Source organism: Poecilia reticulata, chromosome 12 (assembly GCF_904066995.2).
Source record: "Poecilia reticulata chromosome 12, P_reticulata-male-v2, whole genome shotgun sequence".
In the NCBI taxonomy this organism is placed as follows: Eukaryota; Metazoa; Chordata; class Actinopteri; order Cyprinodontiformes; family Poeciliidae; genus Poecilia; species Poecilia reticulata.
The window spans coordinates 13,935,245-13,956,315 of record NC_088841.1 but is presented as its reverse complement, the minus strand read 5'-3'; the positions used below and the strand labels follow the sequence as shown (position 1 = coordinate 13,956,315).

General features: G+C 39.2%; 2 protein-coding genes across 11 annotated transcripts in view; one reads left to right on the top strand and one right to left on the bottom strand.

Annotated features, from left to right (window-relative positions):
- Positions 1 to 17: 17 nt before the first annotated feature.
- On the bottom strand, positions 18 to 8,445 carry ciz1a (cdkn1a interacting zinc finger protein 1a). 2 transcript variants are annotated; one of them, XM_008424343.3, is made up of 15 exons: positions 8,295 to 8,445; positions 7,627 to 7,877; positions 6,514 to 6,641; positions 6,151 to 6,353; positions 5,351 to 5,480; positions 5,158 to 5,239; positions 4,207 to 4,298; positions 4,031 to 4,107; positions 3,626 to 3,826; positions 3,391 to 3,521; positions 3,187 to 3,280; positions 2,989 to 3,093; positions 2,764 to 2,883; positions 2,482 to 2,682; positions 18 to 2,352 (listed from the first exon to the last, which is right to left on the bottom strand). In XM_008424343.3, the coding sequence occupies exons 2-15, from the start codon at positions 7,785 to 7,787 to the stop codon at positions 1,882 to 1,884; spliced, it is 2,196 nt and encodes a 731-aa protein (XP_008422565.2). In that variant the 5' UTR covers positions 7,788 to 7,877; positions 8,295 to 8,445; the 3' UTR covers positions 18 to 1,881. The 2 variants fall into 2 exon arrangements, with proteins under 2 accessions (XP_008422565.2, XP_017163507.2); XM_017308018.2 differs by having other exon boundaries at positions 7,627 to 7,789; positions 8,295 to 8,438.
- Positions 8,446 to 8,847: 402 nt separating this feature from the next.
- The window catches only part of dnm1a (dynamin 1a), a 49,949-nt gene continuing 37,725 nt past the window's right edge, over positions 8,848 to 21,071 (top strand). For 5 of the 9 annotated variants that reach the window (XM_008424354.3, XM_008424356.3, XM_008424355.3 and 2 more), the window contains exons 1-8: positions 8,848 to 9,256; positions 17,999 to 18,072; positions 18,209 to 18,358; positions 18,511 to 18,714; positions 19,039 to 19,137; positions 19,965 to 20,125; positions 20,220 to 20,362; positions 20,444 to 20,579. In XM_008424354.3, the coding sequence (XP_008422576.1) occupies positions 9,096 to 9,256; positions 17,999 to 18,072; positions 18,209 to 18,358; positions 18,511 to 18,714; positions 19,039 to 19,137; positions 19,965 to 20,125; positions 20,220 to 20,362; positions 20,444 to 20,579 (1,128 nt within the window). In that variant the 5' untranslated portion in view covers positions 8,848 to 9,095. The remainder of the gene's footprint in view (positions 9,257 to 17,998; positions 18,073 to 18,208; positions 18,359 to 18,510; positions 18,715 to 19,038; positions 19,138 to 19,964; positions 20,126 to 20,219; positions 20,363 to 20,443; positions 20,580 to 21,071) is intronic. The other 4 variants (XM_081613735.1, XM_081613731.1, XM_008424353.3 and 1 more) reach the window with 2 other exon arrangements.

The following is a 21,071-nucleotide window of genomic DNA, read 5'->3' as shown; positions in this document are numbered from 1 at the left end:
ATTAAAATGACAACACATTGTGGGAATTGTCAGACATTTTAATATAAATTAAGATTACTCAGAAACAGAAAACAAACATCCAAAAATACAATAAACTTCCAGCAGTTAAAAACATCCCCTGGTTGTTTATCTCAATTTGTCAGTAGCTGAATAAAAATACCATAGGAAACGTACAGCTTTATTCAAAACTACCATCTATGCATTTCTCTTAATCTCTCTCCCCTGAACTATTCAGGTTTGACGTGTTAAGAGTTAAGTTCAGCGCACATCTTTATTCCTTCAGAAAAAACGAAAAACCCAACATGTGACAATCAGACTCATCGCCATGACTACAAAAGCTGCTACACGTGTCAGTTTTTTTGTGTGTGTGGTTTTAGATATCCTAAACTAGCATGGAAGATGAAATGTTTCCAGAACAGAAAACCAGTTAAAAAGGGAAGTGACATATCCTCTATTTCAACATTTGCAATTACACACTTGTGCACCCCTACAGTATGTAACTAGTACTTCAAATATGTTGAGGACAGTTTGCAGAAACTTGTTACACAAACTTCATGAAAAAAAAAATTTAAATGCATTTCTATGAAAGGAAAATGGAACGGGGGAAAACTTGAATCAACTACTGCAAACTATATTGTGCTGTGGATGCTCATAGTTGCCTTCAATCAATGGGAACTTCATAAGGAGTAAATGTGACACCAACTGGGACTCTGAATGAAATCAGGCTGTGGGGCCAGGGTAGTTAAAATGTGGATTATTAACATCAGCTGAAATATTTCAGCATGAAATGTCATGATCTAAATTCAGATTCAGACTGCTGTGTGAAGCCTTCGACATGCCGTTTCTGATCTTTTTTTCCCTTTTTTTTCACTGCGTTAAAGTAGCCCTGGTTTGGTCAAAGTTTTTCAGGTGTCCACAAAAACACAACTATTTCAAAAAGCTACAGATGTGGCCTACTTTTGTTCCCCAAAATGTTAACAGAAAGGAACACGAATGTGCTGAATCTTAACTATGGAGCTGATCCATCTGACTCAATCCAAAGTGCAACTTTAACACTTTTAAAAACAACCTCAACTTGTTGAACTGTTCATGCAAGACCACATTCCAGCTTACTAAAAAATATTTTGAGGTGAAAAATGTTTTCACTTCAACCATCGGTATGGACTCTGACAATCAATGTGACAATCAGGGTGAAGGTATGCACTCCCTGGTCCCCTGGCCTAAGGACAGCAGGGAGGACCAGCGTACATCTTCTATTGCAGTTGACATCATATGGTTTTTATGGCCTGAGAAAATTGTTACACTTCACCTGAAATCTAAGTGAAATTTTACCTCTGGAATTTGAAGTCAAAACTATAAGCTCTACTTCTGCACAACCTGTACCTACTTTAACTTGCAATGTGTAGTTAATACAGCGAGTAGCAATGCTTTTGTAAAAATGTGACTTCAGAATAATACAATCCAGTTTCAAACCGCAAAACAATGTTGTTCTCCCTACCGTTTCAGTCTGCATAAAACCCTTGGTGCAAAGTGTCCAAAAATGCCTGTTACAATGTACTATTGCGCCATCTACTGGTTAACTACCACGAGGATCTTCTCTGTAGCTCATTTTAGATTGTAGTGACATTAGGGTATGGCTTACAAATAAAATTCAAATTATTATTTTATAGCCAAAAGAGCCTAATTCACAACTGATGGCATAAGCCTCCATTTAGGAACTGTTACTTCCCCACTCTGAGGAGGGGTCTTCTACCGTTTCCAGTAGCCAGTCTTCCTGGTTTTTGGTGAGATTACCTTATACTTCCCAGTAAGGAGAGCTGAGACTACAGTCCCATAGTTGCAAAACATTACATGGTTTCATTCCTACATGGTGTTTCGGACTCAGCGTCTGTTTGCGGCCCTCCCCAACCGTCGGTTGCTTCTTCCCTTTCCCCCACAGTTCTTTTTCACGGGACCAGCAGGAGCTTCCTCCTCCTCTCCGTTTGAATCCCCAGCAGCAGCAGCAGCAGCAGCAGCTGCAGGCACTGAGTCTGCCTCCTTTCTACTGACAGCAGCCGGAGCAACTGGACTCTCCTCGTGGCCAGGACTGAGCTGCTGGCTGAAGTCCAGTGAGATTGAGGCGGCCTCTGATTCCTTCTCTTTCAGCCGATCTTCTTCCTGTGTTTTCAGTTTGGTCAGTGAAATCAATTTTGTAGAGTTTAGGCCGTCGGCTTCACTCGTGTCAGTAGTGAGCAAATTTTCTCGTGAACAGTCTGACGCTTCTGTGACGGGTCTGAGGCCGTCTGCCGCTGCGATGGATTTTGTTGAGGCCGGAGCGTCTTCACCTTTTTCTCCAACCATCGCTTTGTAGCTCTGTGAAGAAGAAGAGAGAAGAACATGAACATTCACCCCAACAATCCAAAAATCAAAGAATTCAGGTCACATCTGGTGCAAAACAGCCACAGCTTGTTGTTCATTTCTTAAATAAGGTAATGGGAGCACCTTAAGGTTCTCAAAGTGCTGCAGTGACTTGCAGTGGCTGTGCAGAGCAGAAGATTCGAAGAGGTAAAACTTGTTGCAAAGCCTGCAGAGAAAGCCTGCCACTGGATCTAAGAAACTGGATCCATAGATGGTGTCGGGGTCATATTGCTCATCGCTGGTCATGTCGTTTAGGGCCACCTCTTTGGTGGAGGGCCAGCCATCCTGTCAAAGCGAAAGGTTCATCTTACTAAAGTAAGACGGAGCTAAAATCTCTGCCGATTTTGAAATTATTGTGAATCTCACCTCGCCGCTTCCTTGGTCTCCTTCATTCTTCTCCAATTCCTGCGCTTCCAGCTCACACGAAAAACCATCTGTGCCCATGTTGGTGAGCTTAGCCAAAGTCTCACAGCCTTTTTCCTTGATCTGGTAAGCATCAACAAAAACACGAGTGTTTGCAACAATGTAGCATGGTAAATAACAGCTTAGATTTTACTCCTAAAAAACGATTAAAGGTAGGTTTGATCTTACCTTCTGCTTGTGCTCCTGAGAGTGCAGGTGCTCTATAAAGTTCTGCGAGGTTTTGAAGCGCGTCTGACAGACGGCGCAGAAGGACAGGTCGGTTTTACTAGCAAGCTGCGGATTAAAAAAAAAAAAAAAGCAGCAGATTCTTGTTAGACCAACAGTTTTCTAAAATCCACGGTGTAAATTTACTTGCCTGAGATTTACCTTATGTTCCTCTGAGCGCTGGTGGTCCGGGATGCTAATGGTGAAGTGGGTGTGGCAAGTAGCACACCACTGCTTCAGGTCTGCTTTTTTCTCTCTGCCGTGAAAAAAACAAAAAAAAAAAAACACATCACACAAAGACAATAGGTAACAATAACATGGAGGAAAAATAAAAGTCTCTAAGGTTTCTCTACATTTAAAACTGACCCATCTTTGTTGGCGCCCTGTAGAGACTCCTGCACTCGGGGGAGCAGAGTAACCAGGCAGGCATTGCTCATGTGTTGGATTTCCATCATCCTCTGCTGGTGGGAAATGCTGTTCATGTGACTCCTGAAGTTCTACAGACAGAACAGATTGGACTTAAAAGACAGCTCCACAGAGTGTATCTTCCTTGGCAAAAATCTCAATCTAGTGTGTGTGTGTGTGTGTGCATTCTACCTACTTGCTGGTTGAAGCAGGTGATGCTGCAGAGGTAGCAGTAGAACTTGTTTGAACCCTCGGATGCTTCTTCTTCGTCCTGGCTATCTGGAAAATCCAGTGAGGCGTCTTTGTCCTGCGCGGCCTCCTCTGTTGGTTCACTCACCTGCTCGGTATCTTCAGCCGGCCCGGCAGATGGTGACGGGGCTGATAAACCCCCGCAGGCCTTTGGACATGCAGAGAAAATTATACTAGCTGATAACAATTAGTTTGTTTCAAAAGAAAGACCTGTATTTTTCCATACTCAAATTCTATTGTTTTCCAGACTACATAACTCGGTTCTCCCTGTGTGGCATCAGCTGCTATTTCAACACGCTGCCATAAATTCATATCATTACATTGTCTTCATCTTGTGTTGAGCTTTTCTTACATCATCAGCTTTGTTCTCCTCTATTACCACGTCATCCGGCCCTCCGCTGAAGCATTCATCCTCCAGAATGACGCAGTCTAGGAAAATGCCAGAAGACAGAAATATATAAATACTGAGCTGATAACATTATATATTACAAGATTTGCATTAAGAAACTATGTTTTATTTGGTGTTACCATCTGACAGGGTGTCCACTGTGTTGCTGTTGCTCTCTGATTGAGCCGTTGTGACCGACTCGGTCACATGTTGCTCTTTAGGTTCCTCTGACCTGAGAAAAAAAACAAAGGAAAAATAAACACAACAAACTTTAAATGTTGAGATCTTATGTTGAGTCAGAAAGCCCCGCACCTTATATTTTACACTGCAGTGAAACAGCAGTGTCCAATTCATTTTTCATCAATGCCGAAGAAAAATAGCTGCACGAGGTACTGCAATCCCTTTGTCATAATTGGAGAAAAACTATGGAGATGTTTACATTTTACACGAGGAAAAACCTACTAGAAAAGTCTTTCTTTGGTTGTAAATGACACTAAATCTCAGGCAAAAGGAACATTTTGTTATTATTTTAAAGATATCATGACGGATGCATACAGAGCACCTTAGGGTGGTGCTTTGTTACTTCATCACTTTCAAACTCTTTTAGTGTCTATAACTATAAATCCTTATTTGGCGTGAGCACCAAAGACCTAAAGATTAAATTAAATCAGTCAAATATATTAATAGGATGCAGGGTGAATGAAACCACAATAGTTCACCAAATATTGTATCGTTACGATTGCAGTATTAAACACGTGAATATCAAGATGATGGTTGTGGCTTGGTTCAATGTTAGGCTCATTTAACTGCTAGAAATGCTTTCTTTTTGTTACTGTGATTTGTGTAGATACTTGATTTAGGAGTATAATACACAAACTTCTGTCTAACCTGAAATAGCCATGAAATTGACTGTGAGAAACAAAATCCACAGCGATGTTATTCCGTTTTAGGGTATTCATCCACCTTTTAGCTTGCAGTAACAACTTCACCTGCCTGCTGTATTTAGTATTTGCAGAGGTAATACATTTACTTACATACAGTGTAATGAATAAGTAACATTTCTAGGAGTGAGATAAAAAATGTTTGCAAACCCTTCTGTCTTCTGCCGCTTTGTCACTGGTTCTTCCAGCTGCTCCTCAGAGGTCTGGCTATTTTCTCCACCCACAGCACCATCTGTCAGGGAAAAATTTATAGACAAATACATCCTTACCACCTAAGCATGGGCTTTGTGCCATTTCACTGTACACACCATATTAAGCTGTCACCATGCCAGCATAAATGTACCTGTTGCAGCCTCGTCAGTAGCTTCATCTGCACTGTTAGCTGCTGCTGCTGTTGCTGGTGGGTTGTCGGTGTTTCCTGCAGACATTTGCTCACTGTCTCTCTTCCTGTCTGCCTGGCGAGCTGCAGCATCCTGCGCATAGAGACAGGAAAACAGCTTGCTATAAAAGCTTTCTTCAACAAATGAAGATATTATAAAGAAAAATACACGCAAATGAAATATCAAGGTAAGGCACGTGTAGATTTAAATTCTTGATTTATGAACAATATTAGTTTACCAACTCAAAAAAGAGCAACAAATCTGCTTAACATAATAAGTTCAGATTCACTTTGCAATTTACAGCAAAACATTAATAGAAATTCTGGGGGAGGAATTGTTTAATAAATAAAGCGCCTATTTTGTAAAATATTAAAGCAACTTTAAAATAATAGACGATAATCAGAGCCTTCCCATTAATCTCAGATGTACTTAAATAGTTTTTTTTTTATAGATTGCCAATTTCACAAAAACTACACATATTTATGTTGCTTAAATAGAAACAAAAATATTAAGTTCTGAAATTCTGGAAATTGTTTTTATATGTGCACTTGCAGCATAGCTGTTTTAAATTATTGAACCGCCATTACATTATGAGGCATTATGTTAAGCTTATTTTGCCTGAACTTTGTCAAAATAAGCTTAACATTTTTTTTTTTTTACTATTGTGGAAGACATTAAAATGCCAACCCTGCTGCTCTCTACATTCATAGATCAAGAGTTTCGCCGACACAGAAACATTCATAAATGATTTTTTTGTTATTACTGTAGTAGAGATGGAGGAAGAGGAGGAAGCGGTGGCGTTGAAGAAGCGAGTGTGTGGGTGGAAGGGCCGTGCAGCCGGGAAACCCATGATGGGGGATTTGATGGCCATTCCCATGGGGACTGGGCCGAGAAGCGATGACCTGGCCCCCGCGGTAAAAAACTGCCGGAACTGCTGCCCACCCATTCCAAAGCCCCGCATGTTGCCTGGATGAAAGCACAGCGTCAGGGCAGACAAATGGATGCACACTGTTAGTAATGTATAGCTTTAAACTACGACAGAAAAGGCAACCTGTAAATTGTTGTACTTTAAATAGCCGACATTTATTTCAAGACACCAAATTATAAAGATTAATCCAAGCTGCACCTTGCATCTGCTGCATCAGGATAGCACTCTGCAGCATCGGATTGGGGGCAATGAGGGTCGTTTGGGTTGTCTGGCACAAGTTGACCATTCTGGGCGGAGGAGCTGTCTGAGTAGGAACAGCAATGGCGCTGCAAAAAAAAGAGAAAAAAAGTAGTAAATATTCAACAATGTGCATTTCCTCTTTCTGCCAGCTTTCTCAAAATTTTCATTTTACATTAAACATCTTGGTTGGAATCAGCTAAAGACAAAAAAAATTGAGTGGAAGAAAAAGATACATTATAACTGAACACATGGAGACAAAAGTTTTGCTCAAATGCAAAGCCAAGATCCTCCACGACTCATTTCACATCAGAGTTTGTTTGGGCAAAAAATTGTTAGGTTTTCTGATTTGAAGCAAGATAATTTGCAACAATTTTGAGAAACATGAAAAAATAAATCAAGGTAACCCATGTTAAAAAAAAACAAGATGTTAGGCCGAGCTAGACTTCACAATAATAAAAATTTAAAACTAAATTGCAAGTTAAATAATATGTAAAATAAAAGAACATCCATGAATTAAAGTATCTGATAACTGTGAAGTGGAAGGTAAGTGATAGATGATTTCAATATTTTATAATAGTAAAAATCTTTAAAGGATCATGTGTAATTACACTGAGCCAAATACTTTGTAGATCCACCTTCCTCTTATCCAGTGTACTTTCCAAATAATTCAAATTTAATTAAATTGGTTGAAATTTTTATTTAAACAACCATTTTCAGGACTTGCAACAGCTTCTCAATTGAATGTGGGTTTAAACTTTAGCTATGCCATTCTTGAACGTAAATATCTTCATCTAAAACATTCCATTGCATCTCTGACAATAAATTTATTGGAAATGCATTAAAAATGTATGGTTTAATGGGATACAATATAAAAAGCCTGAAAAGATTGGGTCACTACTGCAATCAAAGGATTTTAATCGCTAGGGAAGCGATTACAAAGCAATGTAAATTGAGGTTTTGGAGATACTATTGTGGCTATTGTTTGGTAGTTATGGTTTAGCCGCCAGCGGTTAGCACATTTCTCACACCGAAGGCCCCGCATAATCCCCGGGGTCGAGTTAAAGGTCTTACCGCGGAGTCTGGTGGTGATGACCGACATGGTGAGCGGTAGGCGGCTGCGCTGGAGGAGGAGGCGGAGGCTGCTGCTGGAAAAGTTGCTGCAGCTGTCGCAGGTGTTGGTGAAGCTGCTGCTGTTGTTGCTGCTGCTGCTGATGGATGTGTGGGTTGAACATCACTGCAGAAATAACAATATCCTCCGCTGGCTCACAGTGAAATGTCAGACACAGGAAGAGTGATGGAAACGTCCCTAACGCATGGGAACCCTGATGCAGAGGAAATAAAGACTAGTTTTCATGTGTCCTTGAGTCCGCTGCGTATTGTCAAACACTTTTTAACCCTGCGCACAGACTCAGATTTCACGCTGCTCTCATATTTCAGGGCTACGCGCTAACGTTAGCTTAGATAATTTACGTTAACTTTATACTAATTTACTACCTTAAAACATTTCAGAAATAAAAAAAATGTTGCAAACTAACATATTTTTCAACAGATACAGCGTCATCATATAGAAGCAGTGTATTAATAGTTAGTTAATAATAACTGCACCTGTTTTAATTTGAGCGAAGCTAATGTTACGTTAACCGTCACCCGCACTGAAAACAACAGGTTAGCTTAGCATAGCTTTCACCTAGCCAGTTATTACAATAATATGGCCGTCTAAAATAACTTTTGCATTTTACCTCAGGCCTCCTTAAATTCTGACGCAAGGAACAAAATGGGAACGCTGGTTTAATATCCAGCAAAAGTCATAATGCAGAGTTAACTACTCGCTGCAAACCTGCTCTCCTGAAATCCAAACCAGACTCAAAAAATAAAAGAAAGTGGAGGATCATATCGCCCCTTAGCGGCTGACCCAGAAATCAAAACAGAATTGCAAAATTATTATTTGTATTGTTTTATTTAAAACAACAGCAACAACGAATTAGGGGTTTTGCTCTGAATTTGATTTTTTTTATTTACATAATTTTAAACGTAATAATTTGTCCTTTGTCATTAATAAAGAACATTGATTCTGATTGTTATTTTGAAACCAAATTCCGACTTCAAGTTTTTTTTTTCTTTTGATACAAATGAGCATAAATGTATGCGCGTATAACAATTAAGCGCGATTTAATGATGCCAAAAGGACACTATGAAATGGTATTTATGAAACTCAGCAAAAATGTTTTGATAAAACACGCCACCAGGTGGTTCATTTTATGTACTGCAGGGATTCACCGATGGAAGAGATCATCCCCCTCCCTCTCCTCCTCCCCGCGGTGCTTGTAGAGGAGTATCGTGGAAAGAGTCCTATCTCTCTGAGGTGATCTGACACACCAAGGAAGACCCACAAATGAGGGAGCAAAGCGAGAAGTAAAATAAAAACAAAAGCATAAAGCTCCCTCTGAAAGACAGGGTGGCCTGCGGGGACGAAGAGGATAGATAAATAAACCCGCTCCTACGCTGACAAGGAGGATAGACTATCCTCTAGCACCGCAAAGATGGGGAACCGGGGAATGGAGGATCTGATTCCTCTGGTGAACCGCATGCAAGATGCCTTCTCGGCCATCGGGCAGAACGCGAACCTGGACCTGCCGCAGATCGCCGTGGTGGGCGGCCAGAGCGCGGGGAAGAGCTCGGTTCTGGAGAACTTCGTCGGAAAGTAAGTAGCTTTATCCAAGGCAGCGATGGATGTGCGCTCCAGGCGGCCCAGTACATCTCCATTACGGGACAGGTTGTCAGAGGACACATTGACCAAAGAGTTAGATTGACCAAACTGGCGCATTTGAGTTATTCGGGTTTTATTCGCACTTTTCTGTCACTGGCAGCGCGCTGGCAAGCAGATTATTTTGTGAGGCCTACATAAATCCCCTATGAAGTTTATCTGTTTACTCCCGCATGATGCATTCACGGACCAGAATTCCCTTTTAGGCAACATAGTACAAAAATAAGTACGTTTCGTATAAAACATGTTTTATTGTCTCGATAAAAAGCATAAATCCCCCTGGGATCCCGAGAGAGTCAAATAAGTGCGGGTGTTGACTTTCTGGCAACGGGAGACAGTTTCTGTTTGCTTGTGTTGCTTTTAGAGTGATTCCCTCTCCAGGCTGTTTTAATTCTGCGCAGAACAGCATGCAGAACTGATGCTTCGAGGCTTTCAGACCGTGTCCAGTTTGTTTTTCTGTCTGTCAGAGCTGCAGTTTCTGCTGAAAGGGACGAAACGAAGCAAAGCGGGGAGCAAATCTGATCTGTTGTGCGGCAGTCGCTGCACGGTGACCTTGCAGTGAGGGGAAAACGAGTCCACCTGAGCTTTGAGCCCTTTCAGCTCAGCTCAAACCATCTGTCTAGCAGTGTTTATAATGCTGGAAGTAAAGCTTACTGCACTCAGAGTAGCATTGGTGAAACCAACTTGGAGAAAAAAAAAAAGAATTTACTTGCTTGTTTTTTTTATGTTTAATGCACAATTCAGTCGATGTGATTCAGCATTATGTCTTAAAGTGAACAAGATAAAGTCACATTTGGAAGAAAAAAAAGCAGCAGCATAGTAATAATTGACCTCTCTGGAACAACACATATGTCCAAACCCGGCTTGTGAGTTAGTCCAAAGATTTGTAACAAATCTGTTGTTCTCTGATTTAGGTGCATTCATAGTTCACCTGGTGGCAGCTTACCTCCATCCTAACTGAGAGCAGGCAAGCCACGTTTTCTGTTTACATATCTGTACAATCTACACATGATGCTCCCGTGTGCCTCAAAGGGGGAATTATAATAAACACTTAGATTCCAACGAACAAATTTACTACACAGGTGAAAAACACAGCAGTGAACAAAACTCAAGGAAGAAGTCAAAAAACACTCAAATAAATTTAAATAAAATCGGAAAACATGTCACAAGATGAATGTAAGTATGCAATAATTTTACTAACCACAAGCAAAATGCAGAAAGTCACAAAGCATTTTTGTGTAATGGAAGAAAATTACAGTCACCAAAAAAATAAATAAATAAAATACAAATAAAAGATAAAATAATAATAAAAAAAAGGAACAAGACAGGGCTACACAGCATATGGAAACCGAATCATAACTAAACATAATATAAATTATGGTTGGATGTAACTTTTGGTAGGATATTATTCACACTATATTTTTCCAGTTGATTGGAACTGTCTCCTAAAATATCTTTACTTTCTTGGTTTTCTCTTGAGATTTGGATTTTTTTGTAAATTGTTAATATCATGTTCTCTTCATTCATTTAGCTCTACAATTTCCATGAATATTTTTTTGAGTTTTTTATTTTATTTTATGGGTTCTTCTGGTATTTTCCCTCCTTTCTTTCACGACTAAACACATTTTCTTCATTTATCAGATTTTGTGTGAATGTTTTGCTATAATCACATAGTATCTTAGATTCCTATTCCTGTTTAATCGTTTGAAGTTGTTGTAAAAGCTTTTTTTTTTTTGCTTTATGTAATTTTTACACCTCTTTAGAAAGACCTTGATTCAATAACACTTTGCTTTTTTCAAGTGATTAAAGCTCTCTTCACACTCATTTTGGAAAATGCTACTCTGCACTGGCACGGCTGTTGTCATAGTAACAGCTTCTAGCTCATAATGTGTCTCTTTACCTTGGAGACTTGATAGCAAGTTAAAAACCTCTTCCATTTTTTCCAGCAGATGTTGCTTATGCAGTTTTTTTTTTTTTTTAACAGAACAATTTTTTGTTTTATCTCAGTTTTGCTGCTTGACCACTTAATTATTCTGCCTCTTCTATCTACACTGCTCAAAAAAATAAAGGGAACACTTTAACATTTAAGTGAACACTGAAGTGTTTCCTTTATTTTTTTGAGCAGTATATTTAAACCAATAAAAACATACAACAGAGTGTGTTCACACATCTTTGTTTCTCCCATTTCTAACTTCCCGTTTCTGTCATTCTTTGTTCGAAATACAGTTCTTTCACAATGGAGGCTTTGTGCATCCCGTGACAGTTTTTCAATTGATATCCAGCACCGAAGCATGCCAGAAATGGCTTAGAACAATTATTTTCCTGCATTCTTTTGCAAAGCCTTTCGCTTAAAAGAAAAGTCGTTTGAAAGGAGTTCAGTTAAGTTCAGTTTAAACAGGCACTTTGTCTCTGAAATGCACGCTGCTGTGCACCTGGCAGGCGTGATTCTAGGATGAGGAGAGTCAAAGGTCGCTAGTTTATTTTGCATCAAAAGCATCGTGTCGTTTGTCCTTCACTGTGTTGGTTCTGCCTCAAGTCCTCTCTGCTGATATATGTTGAACTGCCGCTGTTTCTATTTAATGTTTACTATCAGTCTGAACCATTGTTAATTTCCCAGCCTTTTTAAGAGATATGCGAATTTTTCCAGCAGATGTTTTAGTTGCTGGATATGCAGTTCTTTTTGTTCCTTTTTTTTTTTTAACAGAAACAATTTTGTTTTTATCTGTCAAGTTCAGCTGCTCAGATGCTGCTCCGCCTCGACCACTTAATTATTCTGCCTCTTCTATCTACACTGCTCAAAAAAATAAAGGGAACACTTTAACATTTAAGTGAACACTGAAGTGTTTCCTTCATTTTTTTGAGCAGTATATTTAAACCAATAAAAACATACAACAGAGTGTGTTCACACATCTTTGTTTCTCCCATTTCTAACTTCCCGTTTCTGTCATTCTTTGTTCGAAATACAGTTCTTTCACAATGGAGGCTTTGTGCATCCCGTGACAGTTTTTCAATTGATATCCAGCACCGAAGCATGCCAGAAATGGCTTAGAACAATTATTTTTCCTGCATTCTTTTGCAAAGCCTTTCGCTTAAAAGAAAAGTCGTTTGAAAGGAGTTCAGTTAAGTTCAGTTTAAACAGGCACTTTGTCTCTGAAATGCACGCTGCTGTGCACCTGGCAGGCGTGATTCTAAGACGAGGAGAGTCAAAGGTCGCTAGTTTATTTTGCATCAAAAGCATCGTGTCGTTTGTCCTTCACTGTGTTGGTTCTGCCTCAAGTCCTCTCTGCTGATATATGTTGAACTGCCGCTGTTTCTATTTAATGTTTACTATCAGTCTGAACCATTGTTAATTTCCCAGCCTTTTTATAGCTGCTCATGTATATTCGGCTCAGTTGGATCAAATCCTATCTTAGTGGTTTAATTGGTCTGAATTAGATGGTGGAGTTTATCGCCATTCACAACGACCTGCATTATTTTTTTTATTCTAGTAAATATTTCATTTGCTTTTGCTTTTCTCAGAAAACGACAGCACAAGTCGCAGCTGTCTAGATTTTGCAAGATGCTCAATTGAATACATATTGGCACTGCAGTTGTAAATTAATCAGGTGATTATTTTATGCATTGTTGCTATTTATACATACACATCATCCTCATCACCATCATTGCCATTATTATTATGTAGATCCAACCTACTAATGTTGTTCACATATATTTAAATAATATCCATAAAATAACAATAAGGCAGATATCTGAAATGTCAGTCATTTCTTTACTTAAAAACGTCTTCATCCCACTACTAGCACAGGTTTGAATGTAAATGATATTAAGAGATGAGCAAAGACCCTGTCTTCCTTTTATGACTGTCATCCAGTTAGTATTTTAAACTCACCAGAGTCTAATTATCTCAGACAAAGCGGGTCTCTTGTGCCGAACACATGCAGCCGCAGCTGAGCAGCAATTAGAACCCGGAGTTGAACGTCCGTTTAGTTTAGTTTGAGGAGTGATTCATTTACCCTAAAGTGAAATAAAAATTGGTTAAAAAGCTAATGTTAAAATGTAAATTTTGAAATGAGAACCTATTATCATGCAAAAGCTATACTTAGCTTGCATTGAATTGTCAGTAAACATGAAGATATCTTCTGATACTGGGATCCTGAGTGAAACTCTGTTGAATTTAATAATAGGACATATTTATCTTTTGGCTCCAGAATGGATTAAATTTAGTCTGTTGAACCTTTACTTTCACATGCTGCTTACTTTCAGAACCACGGACAGCTCTCTCTCTCTCTCTCTCTCTCTCTCTCGATTAACTCTTAAACCCAACAAAAAATTGCGTCCTATTGCAGCTTCCAGTTATTTAATCAGTTTACAGAAATAATGTTAAGAAGTTTCAAAATGTCCATGCACAACAACGCTTTTTCTAATTCCTATCGTTAGGAACAATGAGCTAGAACAGAAACTGGTAGTGTGGCGTAAATGGAGGGGAAACACAAAGGTTTTACACTGATAAATGTTTTCCTGGGATGCAGATAGTTGAGGAGAATGATGTTGCAGCAGCGTTTTTTTTTTTTACGGCTTATCCAACCTGCTGACTTGCACAACCTAATACCTCACTGTAAAACTACAGCGTGTGATTCCTCGCTGCCAGCTGCCATCGCCGTTCCCACCCCCACGTTAAGCTGATGTTATGAAGATGGTGTTGTGTTACATAACGCTGAGGCAGAGACCTGCAAGTGAGGAGCAGGACAGTGGACTGCAGCTGCATGAAACACTTTATTGTGTCTAAAATTAGGAGCAGGGATGCCATCTTTATTAATGCGTAAGGAAGGACATGGTGTGGGATCCCTGTTTAAAAAGTAAACAGATATTCAACCCTTTCTGTTTTCTAAGAATTGTTGCCTGAGTTAAATGCTGCACTACTAAATCATTAAATTTAAAAATTAGAAGAAAAATTAAGCTCACTCTTGTAGGAAACCTTCATCTCAATTTTGAAATATTAAATTCTGTTCTGCAACTCAAATCACAATGTTTTCCTCAAACAGTTGTTGTAGACGCTGATGGCTTTGGATAGGAGGAATCTCCTGTGGTGGTCTGTATTACACCGGTTCTCTTGAAGCCTCTGACTGAAGACACTCTGTTGTGGGGAAGCAGTCTAATGAAGAGGACGCCCAGCGTTGTCAATAATTTTCTGAGATTTTTTAAGTCATTGGCTCTGATGTTGCTTCCCCAACAAAGGAAATTCAAAGGGAAGATGTTTTTTTAAAATTATTTTGGATAAGTACATTTGTATAGATAGGATTATGAAAGTAAAAATTATAAGTTACACATTTGCATTTTTTCATAGAAACCTCTGAGAAAGTTCATGGATGTTGTAAAATGTCATTACATTACGTTTTGCGGTTTTAGAAGTAGCTTTTAAATGTGTGAAACTGTTGAAACAGAATTGAATATAGGTAGGATGAGACAGCATTCACTGAGAGACAGTGGGGGAAGAGGACATCATTTATTGAGGCACTGCTACAGGGGATTAGCACTAATCTCTGCTTGCCTTCGATACATTCTCCCATTGGATGTGACCTAACCCTCTATTCCCACCACACAGCCGCCAGGAGAGCAGCTGGCTTTACCGTCAACCTTTATCCTGTATGTATATGTGCATTACTTATTCATCACTTTAGAAGCATCCTCTAATTTTAGAGCCTGTGGGCGGGGGGGAAAACACACACATTGTTGTGCTGCTTCATTGCTGTCAGGACTCGTAATACTCCACGCATTAGAGGAGGATTAGATGAGGCTCAGTGTCCGACCGTGTCTGGAGTCGGAAGTGAGGTGATGTACATAACACAACCAGCAGAGGAGCGCCAGGTCCAGGTTATTAGATGTAAAAAAAAAAAAATAATATATATATATATATATATATATATATGTCTCACATAAAATAGTAGGAAGAGGAAGAGCATAAACCCACCAATTCTTCCACTGAATTTGTAAAACTGTTGCTGCCTGAGAAAAATAACAATAAAAAACAATGTATGCTTTACAAATCTGACCATTCTACATGAAAAAACACAATCTGCTGTGCCTCACTTTAGTTAACTGATAACTAAAGAAAACAATAAGTTACTGGCTTTTACTAGACATTTGTCCATAGTTACAAATAAAGTGCTGCTTTATATACAGCCATATATAAAAGATATCTTGTTTTTTTTAGTCAATCTTCAATGTTTCAGAGCTTCAAACTGATTTGAAATACATCAGAAAAAAATATCTGTTCTAAATTCAACATACAGTTTTGAAATGATGATCTGATTCATAGAATTTGTTCTCCAAACGAACTCCAAACCAGTCTAGCCCTATGTGAAAAAAAAAGAAGTGTTTCCTTTGTTAAATCAGGGATCAACTGCGAATAAGTAAATTTTTGGACAGCTGAGTTGAATTTCCCTGTTCACATTATCGCCAGATCTGTAGAAACAAGAAATGTACAAAACAGAACCTGTTTCTGAAACTCCTCACGATCTACCGACGATTAGGTGCTGATTTTGCACCTTCACCCCAGAGATAAGATACTTTTTTTTCTAAAGAAAATTTCTACAGACACAGACACATTTTGACACCACATGCAAAGATTTCTAAAAAGCCTAGAAGGAAAGCAATCTTCATTGCAGCTGCATAATCACAAATCTGCAAAACTGAAAGAGATTAGAGTCCCTGCTGCTGCGGTTATGATAAATGGAGCCTCCAGAGACTCTGTTATGACTGAGACAGGTATTGATTAATGATTGTACAACTGCTAAGTGCTCTCCCAAAAGTAGGTTGATGCAACTATGAAAAAAAAGAAAATAATCTGTCTCCTCGATGAAAGGATTGTGTGGGTGTTTTTGTTTCATTTCCCACGTCTCTGCGGGAGATTTAACAATAGAGGACATTGATGGGGGCGGAAGCTTTCCTGAAGGAATTAGTGAAATGATCAGGGATTTATGTAACGCTAGAGAGCGACAAATGTATTATTCTGTCGGCAAACAGATAGATGCAAAAACCCTGTTTGTGGCTTTGCTCATTAATTGGAGGATGGCTGCCAGTTTAAGAGGAATAAATGTGTAAGAGGAAGACCTGCAGTTAACACCATCTGTCCTCTGTGAAAAGTGTCCAACTAGGAGGAAAGAAGGGGGGAAGCACCACTCAGAAAAAATGAGCTGGCAGGTAGAGCAGATGGGACACAGAAAGGCTCCCAGAGAGAAGGATTCCCTTTTAAGCAGAATATATATTAAATAAATTCTTACATCATGTAATTTTCCTTCCTTTTTCATGCCCTTGTTGCATAACGTCTTTAATAAAATATATAAAAAATAAAGACATTTGAAATAAACAATAGATATTTCAGAAAGGTTACTTTAATTATATGTCACTTTAATCTGTACGTAGTTTTACTGATAAAATTACACAGATGCAGCTGTTTTTTGTTGTTGTTTTTTTTACATCAGAACATATTGTGGTGTGAAGTCATTTAGCGAAACATTTCTGACCAAATTATGTGTAGAACAAACACTTTGAGTGCATTTCTGATAATAATAAAGTGATGTTTGCAAGAACCTGAGCCTTGACCTTAATGTATCAAAAATGTTTTTGTTGCTCTACTGTAATACTCCAATCTTCATCAGAATCAAAACAAATAAAAGCTTGAAAGTAAATGTCTGTATGAACTGTGTTATGTAATATAAAGTGAAATTTTTATACAGTGCATGTAAAACAGCTGCTTTTCAAACACACGCATGCATATTTTTGTATGTTTGTTTCAGAATTTCCTGTCTTTTGTTGTCAGATTGTTCTGCACAGCTTTGGCTTTAAAATGTAATGGAACGTTTAAAACATTTATGTATTTAAATATGCACATACGTAGTCAATGCGAAAAGAACACACAAACAATATTCTTAGAAAACTGAAGTAACTGTATATTCAGCAGCGCCTTAATTACGCATCAGGGAATGACAAGAGGCTTGCCAGCTGGCTGAAGTGTCTGCAGCGCTGCAGGCGAGTTGACACCAAGGTTGCATAAGTAGCAAAAGAAAACAGTGTACTTCACACAAGAAGGCATCTAAATGTCCTGATTGTTATAAGTGTGGAAACAACTTCTTATACTGTCACAAGCACATGCTTCTCCCACACTTAGCCAGACAAGGCTCCACTTGAAGTCTGTAAAAAAATTATATTCTAAAGCAAAAATGATTATTTATATTTCCTATCAGATAATTTCCTTATTTCAAGTGACAAGGATTTGTTTTATCCCTATTTTAAGGTTTTTTTTATATTTCATTTTGGAGCATTTTTATTTCGTTCCTTTTTAAATTGTTAAAGTCCAGCTGCTGTGATTCAAATGTAACTTTAACTTGATAGTGATATTTTAAAAGCAAAATTTTACTTTATTAATTTATGTTACAAATTCATTTTATTTTTCATTAAAAAATTAAACAAATAATATTATTTTACTAATGAAATTAGTCAACAATCACAGGTGTTTGATTTTGTAAATATAAATAAATGAAAAGGGGAAAAAAAACAAATGTTATTCTTCCAAGCCAGGGAATGTTAACGTTGGTAGTTATTTAAAAAGAAAATAATAAAAAACAGAAATCTTTCATGTTACGTTGATCATTAAACATGTTCTTTGTTTCTGTGTTGCAGGGATTTTCTTCCTCGTGGTTCTGGCATCGTGACCCGTCGTCCTTTGGTTCTTCAGCTGATGAACTGCCCTACAGGTGAAATACATGAATCTTAAATGAAAAAGATTTTCTCACTTAGCTAAAAACAAGATAAGAGATAACATAAAACAGGGAGAACCTTATCCGCTTCCATTACTGACTAATGTGACTTTTCTTTTATGCTCTAACTCAGAACATGCAGAGTTCCTCCACTGCAAGGGCAAAAAATTTACAGATTTTGATGAGGTGCGACAGGAGATTGAGGCGGAGACTGACCGCATCACGGGAGCCAACAAGGGCATCTCCCCCGTCCCCATCAACCTGCGTGTCTACTCTCCTCATGGTAAGCCTGACATCTGTATCACGCATCGATTCGATTATGTTTTATGAGGCTCTGCATGATAAATACTACCTCATCAAGATCTAATTTGACGAGGTAGTCGTCCATTTTGTTTTGATTAATCTCAGCTCTTCTGTTCCCTCTCCTTCTCGCAGTGCTGAACCTGACGCTGGTGGACCTGCCGGGAATGACCAAGGTGCCAGTCGGAGACCAACCTGCAGACATCGAGGTTCAGATCAGAGACATGCTGTTGCAGTTTGTGACCAAGGAGAACTGCCTCATGCTGGCCGTTTCCCCTGCCAACTCTGATCTGGCCAACTCTGACGCTTTAAAAATTGCCAAAGAGGTCGACCCTCAGGGTGAGGACATGCATGCCAACAAACCCAGACGTCGACACAACAGAGGAAAAATCAAATGCTTATACTAAAACAAAATGCAAATTTCACTAATTTAACCAAAAAAGTAGTTATTGTTCTGAATAGTCATTATTGTCAGGGATCCTAAATACGTTTAGAGTACTGGACATGGTTTAAATCTGGAAATATAAATATCTTCCATTTTCGGTACTTAGAAACCGAATATTTTTGGTCAAACCCCTTTTTCACACCCTTAGTTGAGAGCATTCATGTGATCACGTTGCGTTTATTAAATGTATTTCTGCTCAATCTGTTTACAACCTGTAGGAATGAGGACCATAGGGGTGATCACCAAGCTGGACTTGATGGACGAAGGGACAGACGCTAAAGACATCCTGGAGAACAAGCTGCTTCCCCTGCGCAGGGGTGAGAGCCCACAAATAAACACTCTTCTTTCCCCACCTCAGGGCAGCGCAGTGACACATTGTTTCCCTCTTGTGGTAGAAAGGCAGGCATATTCAAAGCCGGTCAAGAAGGAAAGGGGGGGAAAAAACAACCTGAAGACTGCTGGGGAGAGAGAATGAGAGGAGAGACAGAAATAAATCAGATCTGAGTTTTAAAAAAAAAATCAAGTCATGAAGTTGGAGCAGAGAGAGTTTTTTATTTTTTTAAAGGGGAAAATCTCCCTGTGGAAAAGATCTTGTGTCTGTCTTGTGGGTTTTTGTCGTTGCTGATTCAGTCTTTTCTTTTCCACTGACACTTGGTCAGACCCCAGGCATGTGTTTTTGAATATTTTCATGTTCCTTGTTTTTTCCAGCCTGCTCTCCGTTTAATGTCACGGATGTTCTGATTTACAAGGCCGCTGGCTCGGATTTGCATTAGTTATAGAGCATGAAACGACTTTTACCAGAGTGAAGGATCAGGAAGCTTAACTGGAGATGAAATGGGATCCTTTTGCCCTGAACTCTCCCAGCTATTTTTTTTTCTTCCTCCATTTCTTTTCCTGTTTGTCCTCAAAACATGGCGAACGTAAATCTTGTAGTTTGCAATAACATTTTTGCGTCTCACTCAGGCTTGCATCATGAAACGCATGTGAATCAGTTAGATCCACTTGTTAGCTAAAGAATAATCCAAGATTCCTCTTCTCATTTTGTCTCGTCTCGAATTCAAGGAAGTCCTAAAACTAAAAGGATCAGTTCCCCACTTGTTGTAAATCTCAACCTTTTAGACTCAGGCCGATATTTTGCATCCAGGTTACATCGGCGTGGTTAACAGGAGCCAGAAGGACATCGACGGAAAGAAGGATATTAATGCTGCTATGGCTGCTGAGAGGAAGTTCTTCCTCACCCACCCTGCTTACAGACACCTGGCTGAACGCATGGGCACGCCCTACCTCCAGAAAGTCCTCAATCAGGTGGGGGGAGGGAGGAGCGTGTTGCTCTATGCCGTTTCTCATTTCACCCAACGTTGACCCAAAATCAATAATGGCGACCTTTTAACTTGCACAGCAACTGACCAACCACATCCGGGACACCCTGCCGGGTCTGCGGGCGAAGCTGCAAAGTCAGCTCCTCTCCATAGAGAAGGAGGTGGAGGAGTACAAGAACTTCAGACCCGATGATCCGTCCCGCAAAACCAAGGCCCTCCTTCAGTAAGCAGACGAACAGATTTGATGTTAAACTTGAGGTTAAGTGGATGTTTTGCCGATGCTTGCATCCGTATCTTCTTCCAGAATGGTGCAGCAGTTTTCAGTGGACTTTGAGAAGTGCATAGAGGGCTCCGGAGACCAGATCGACACGGCCGAGCTGTCGGGCGGCGCGAGGATCAATCGCATCTTTCACGAGCGCTTCCCTTTCGAACTGGTCAAGGTGGGGACTCTGCAAAGAGCACGCTTGCATCAATCTGCGCCAATAATGCTTCCCCTGCTTTTGGAATAAATAACATCCACTTATTTCTTTTTATTTTAAGATCCCAAAAGGAGGTGATTTTATGCTAGGATGTTTGGCGCTCCATTTTTATGATGCAAAAAAATTAATAAATACAATAACATGAATAAAAATGATGACATCAAGATCCAGGATGTTAAATGGTAACTAATCTGCAACATTTGTTTAATATTGTTGTAAAACTACATTATTAATAATTTTTCACAAATCTGTTAAAGCTGGACTTTTATGGTCTCATTTTCCAGACTCATATTTAATCCCATCTGTTTTTTTTCTTCCTTCTATTCCAGCTGACATAAATTAATCTTTTGTACAACAGATAATTATAGCCTTAGTTTATGGGGTACATTGATGATTAAAAGAATTCAATGCATTCATTTATCGCACTGAATCATTGCAATAACAGATTTGTGT

Bases quoted from the DNA above. Each gene is read 5' to 3' on its own strand.
- ciz1a (XM_008424343.3), bottom strand. From the start codon at position 7,787: ATGTTCAACCCACACATCCATCAGCAGCAGCAGCAACAACAGCAGCAG. The intron at 5,481-6,150 runs GTAATAACAAAA...CTCTATGCGCAG, and splicing joins CTTCCTCCATCTCTACTACA to GATGCTGCAGCTCGCCAGGC. The intron at 3,094-3,186 runs GTAAATCTCAGG...TTTAATCCGCAG, and splicing joins AGCGCTCAGAGGAACATAAG to CTTGCTAGTAAAACCGACCT.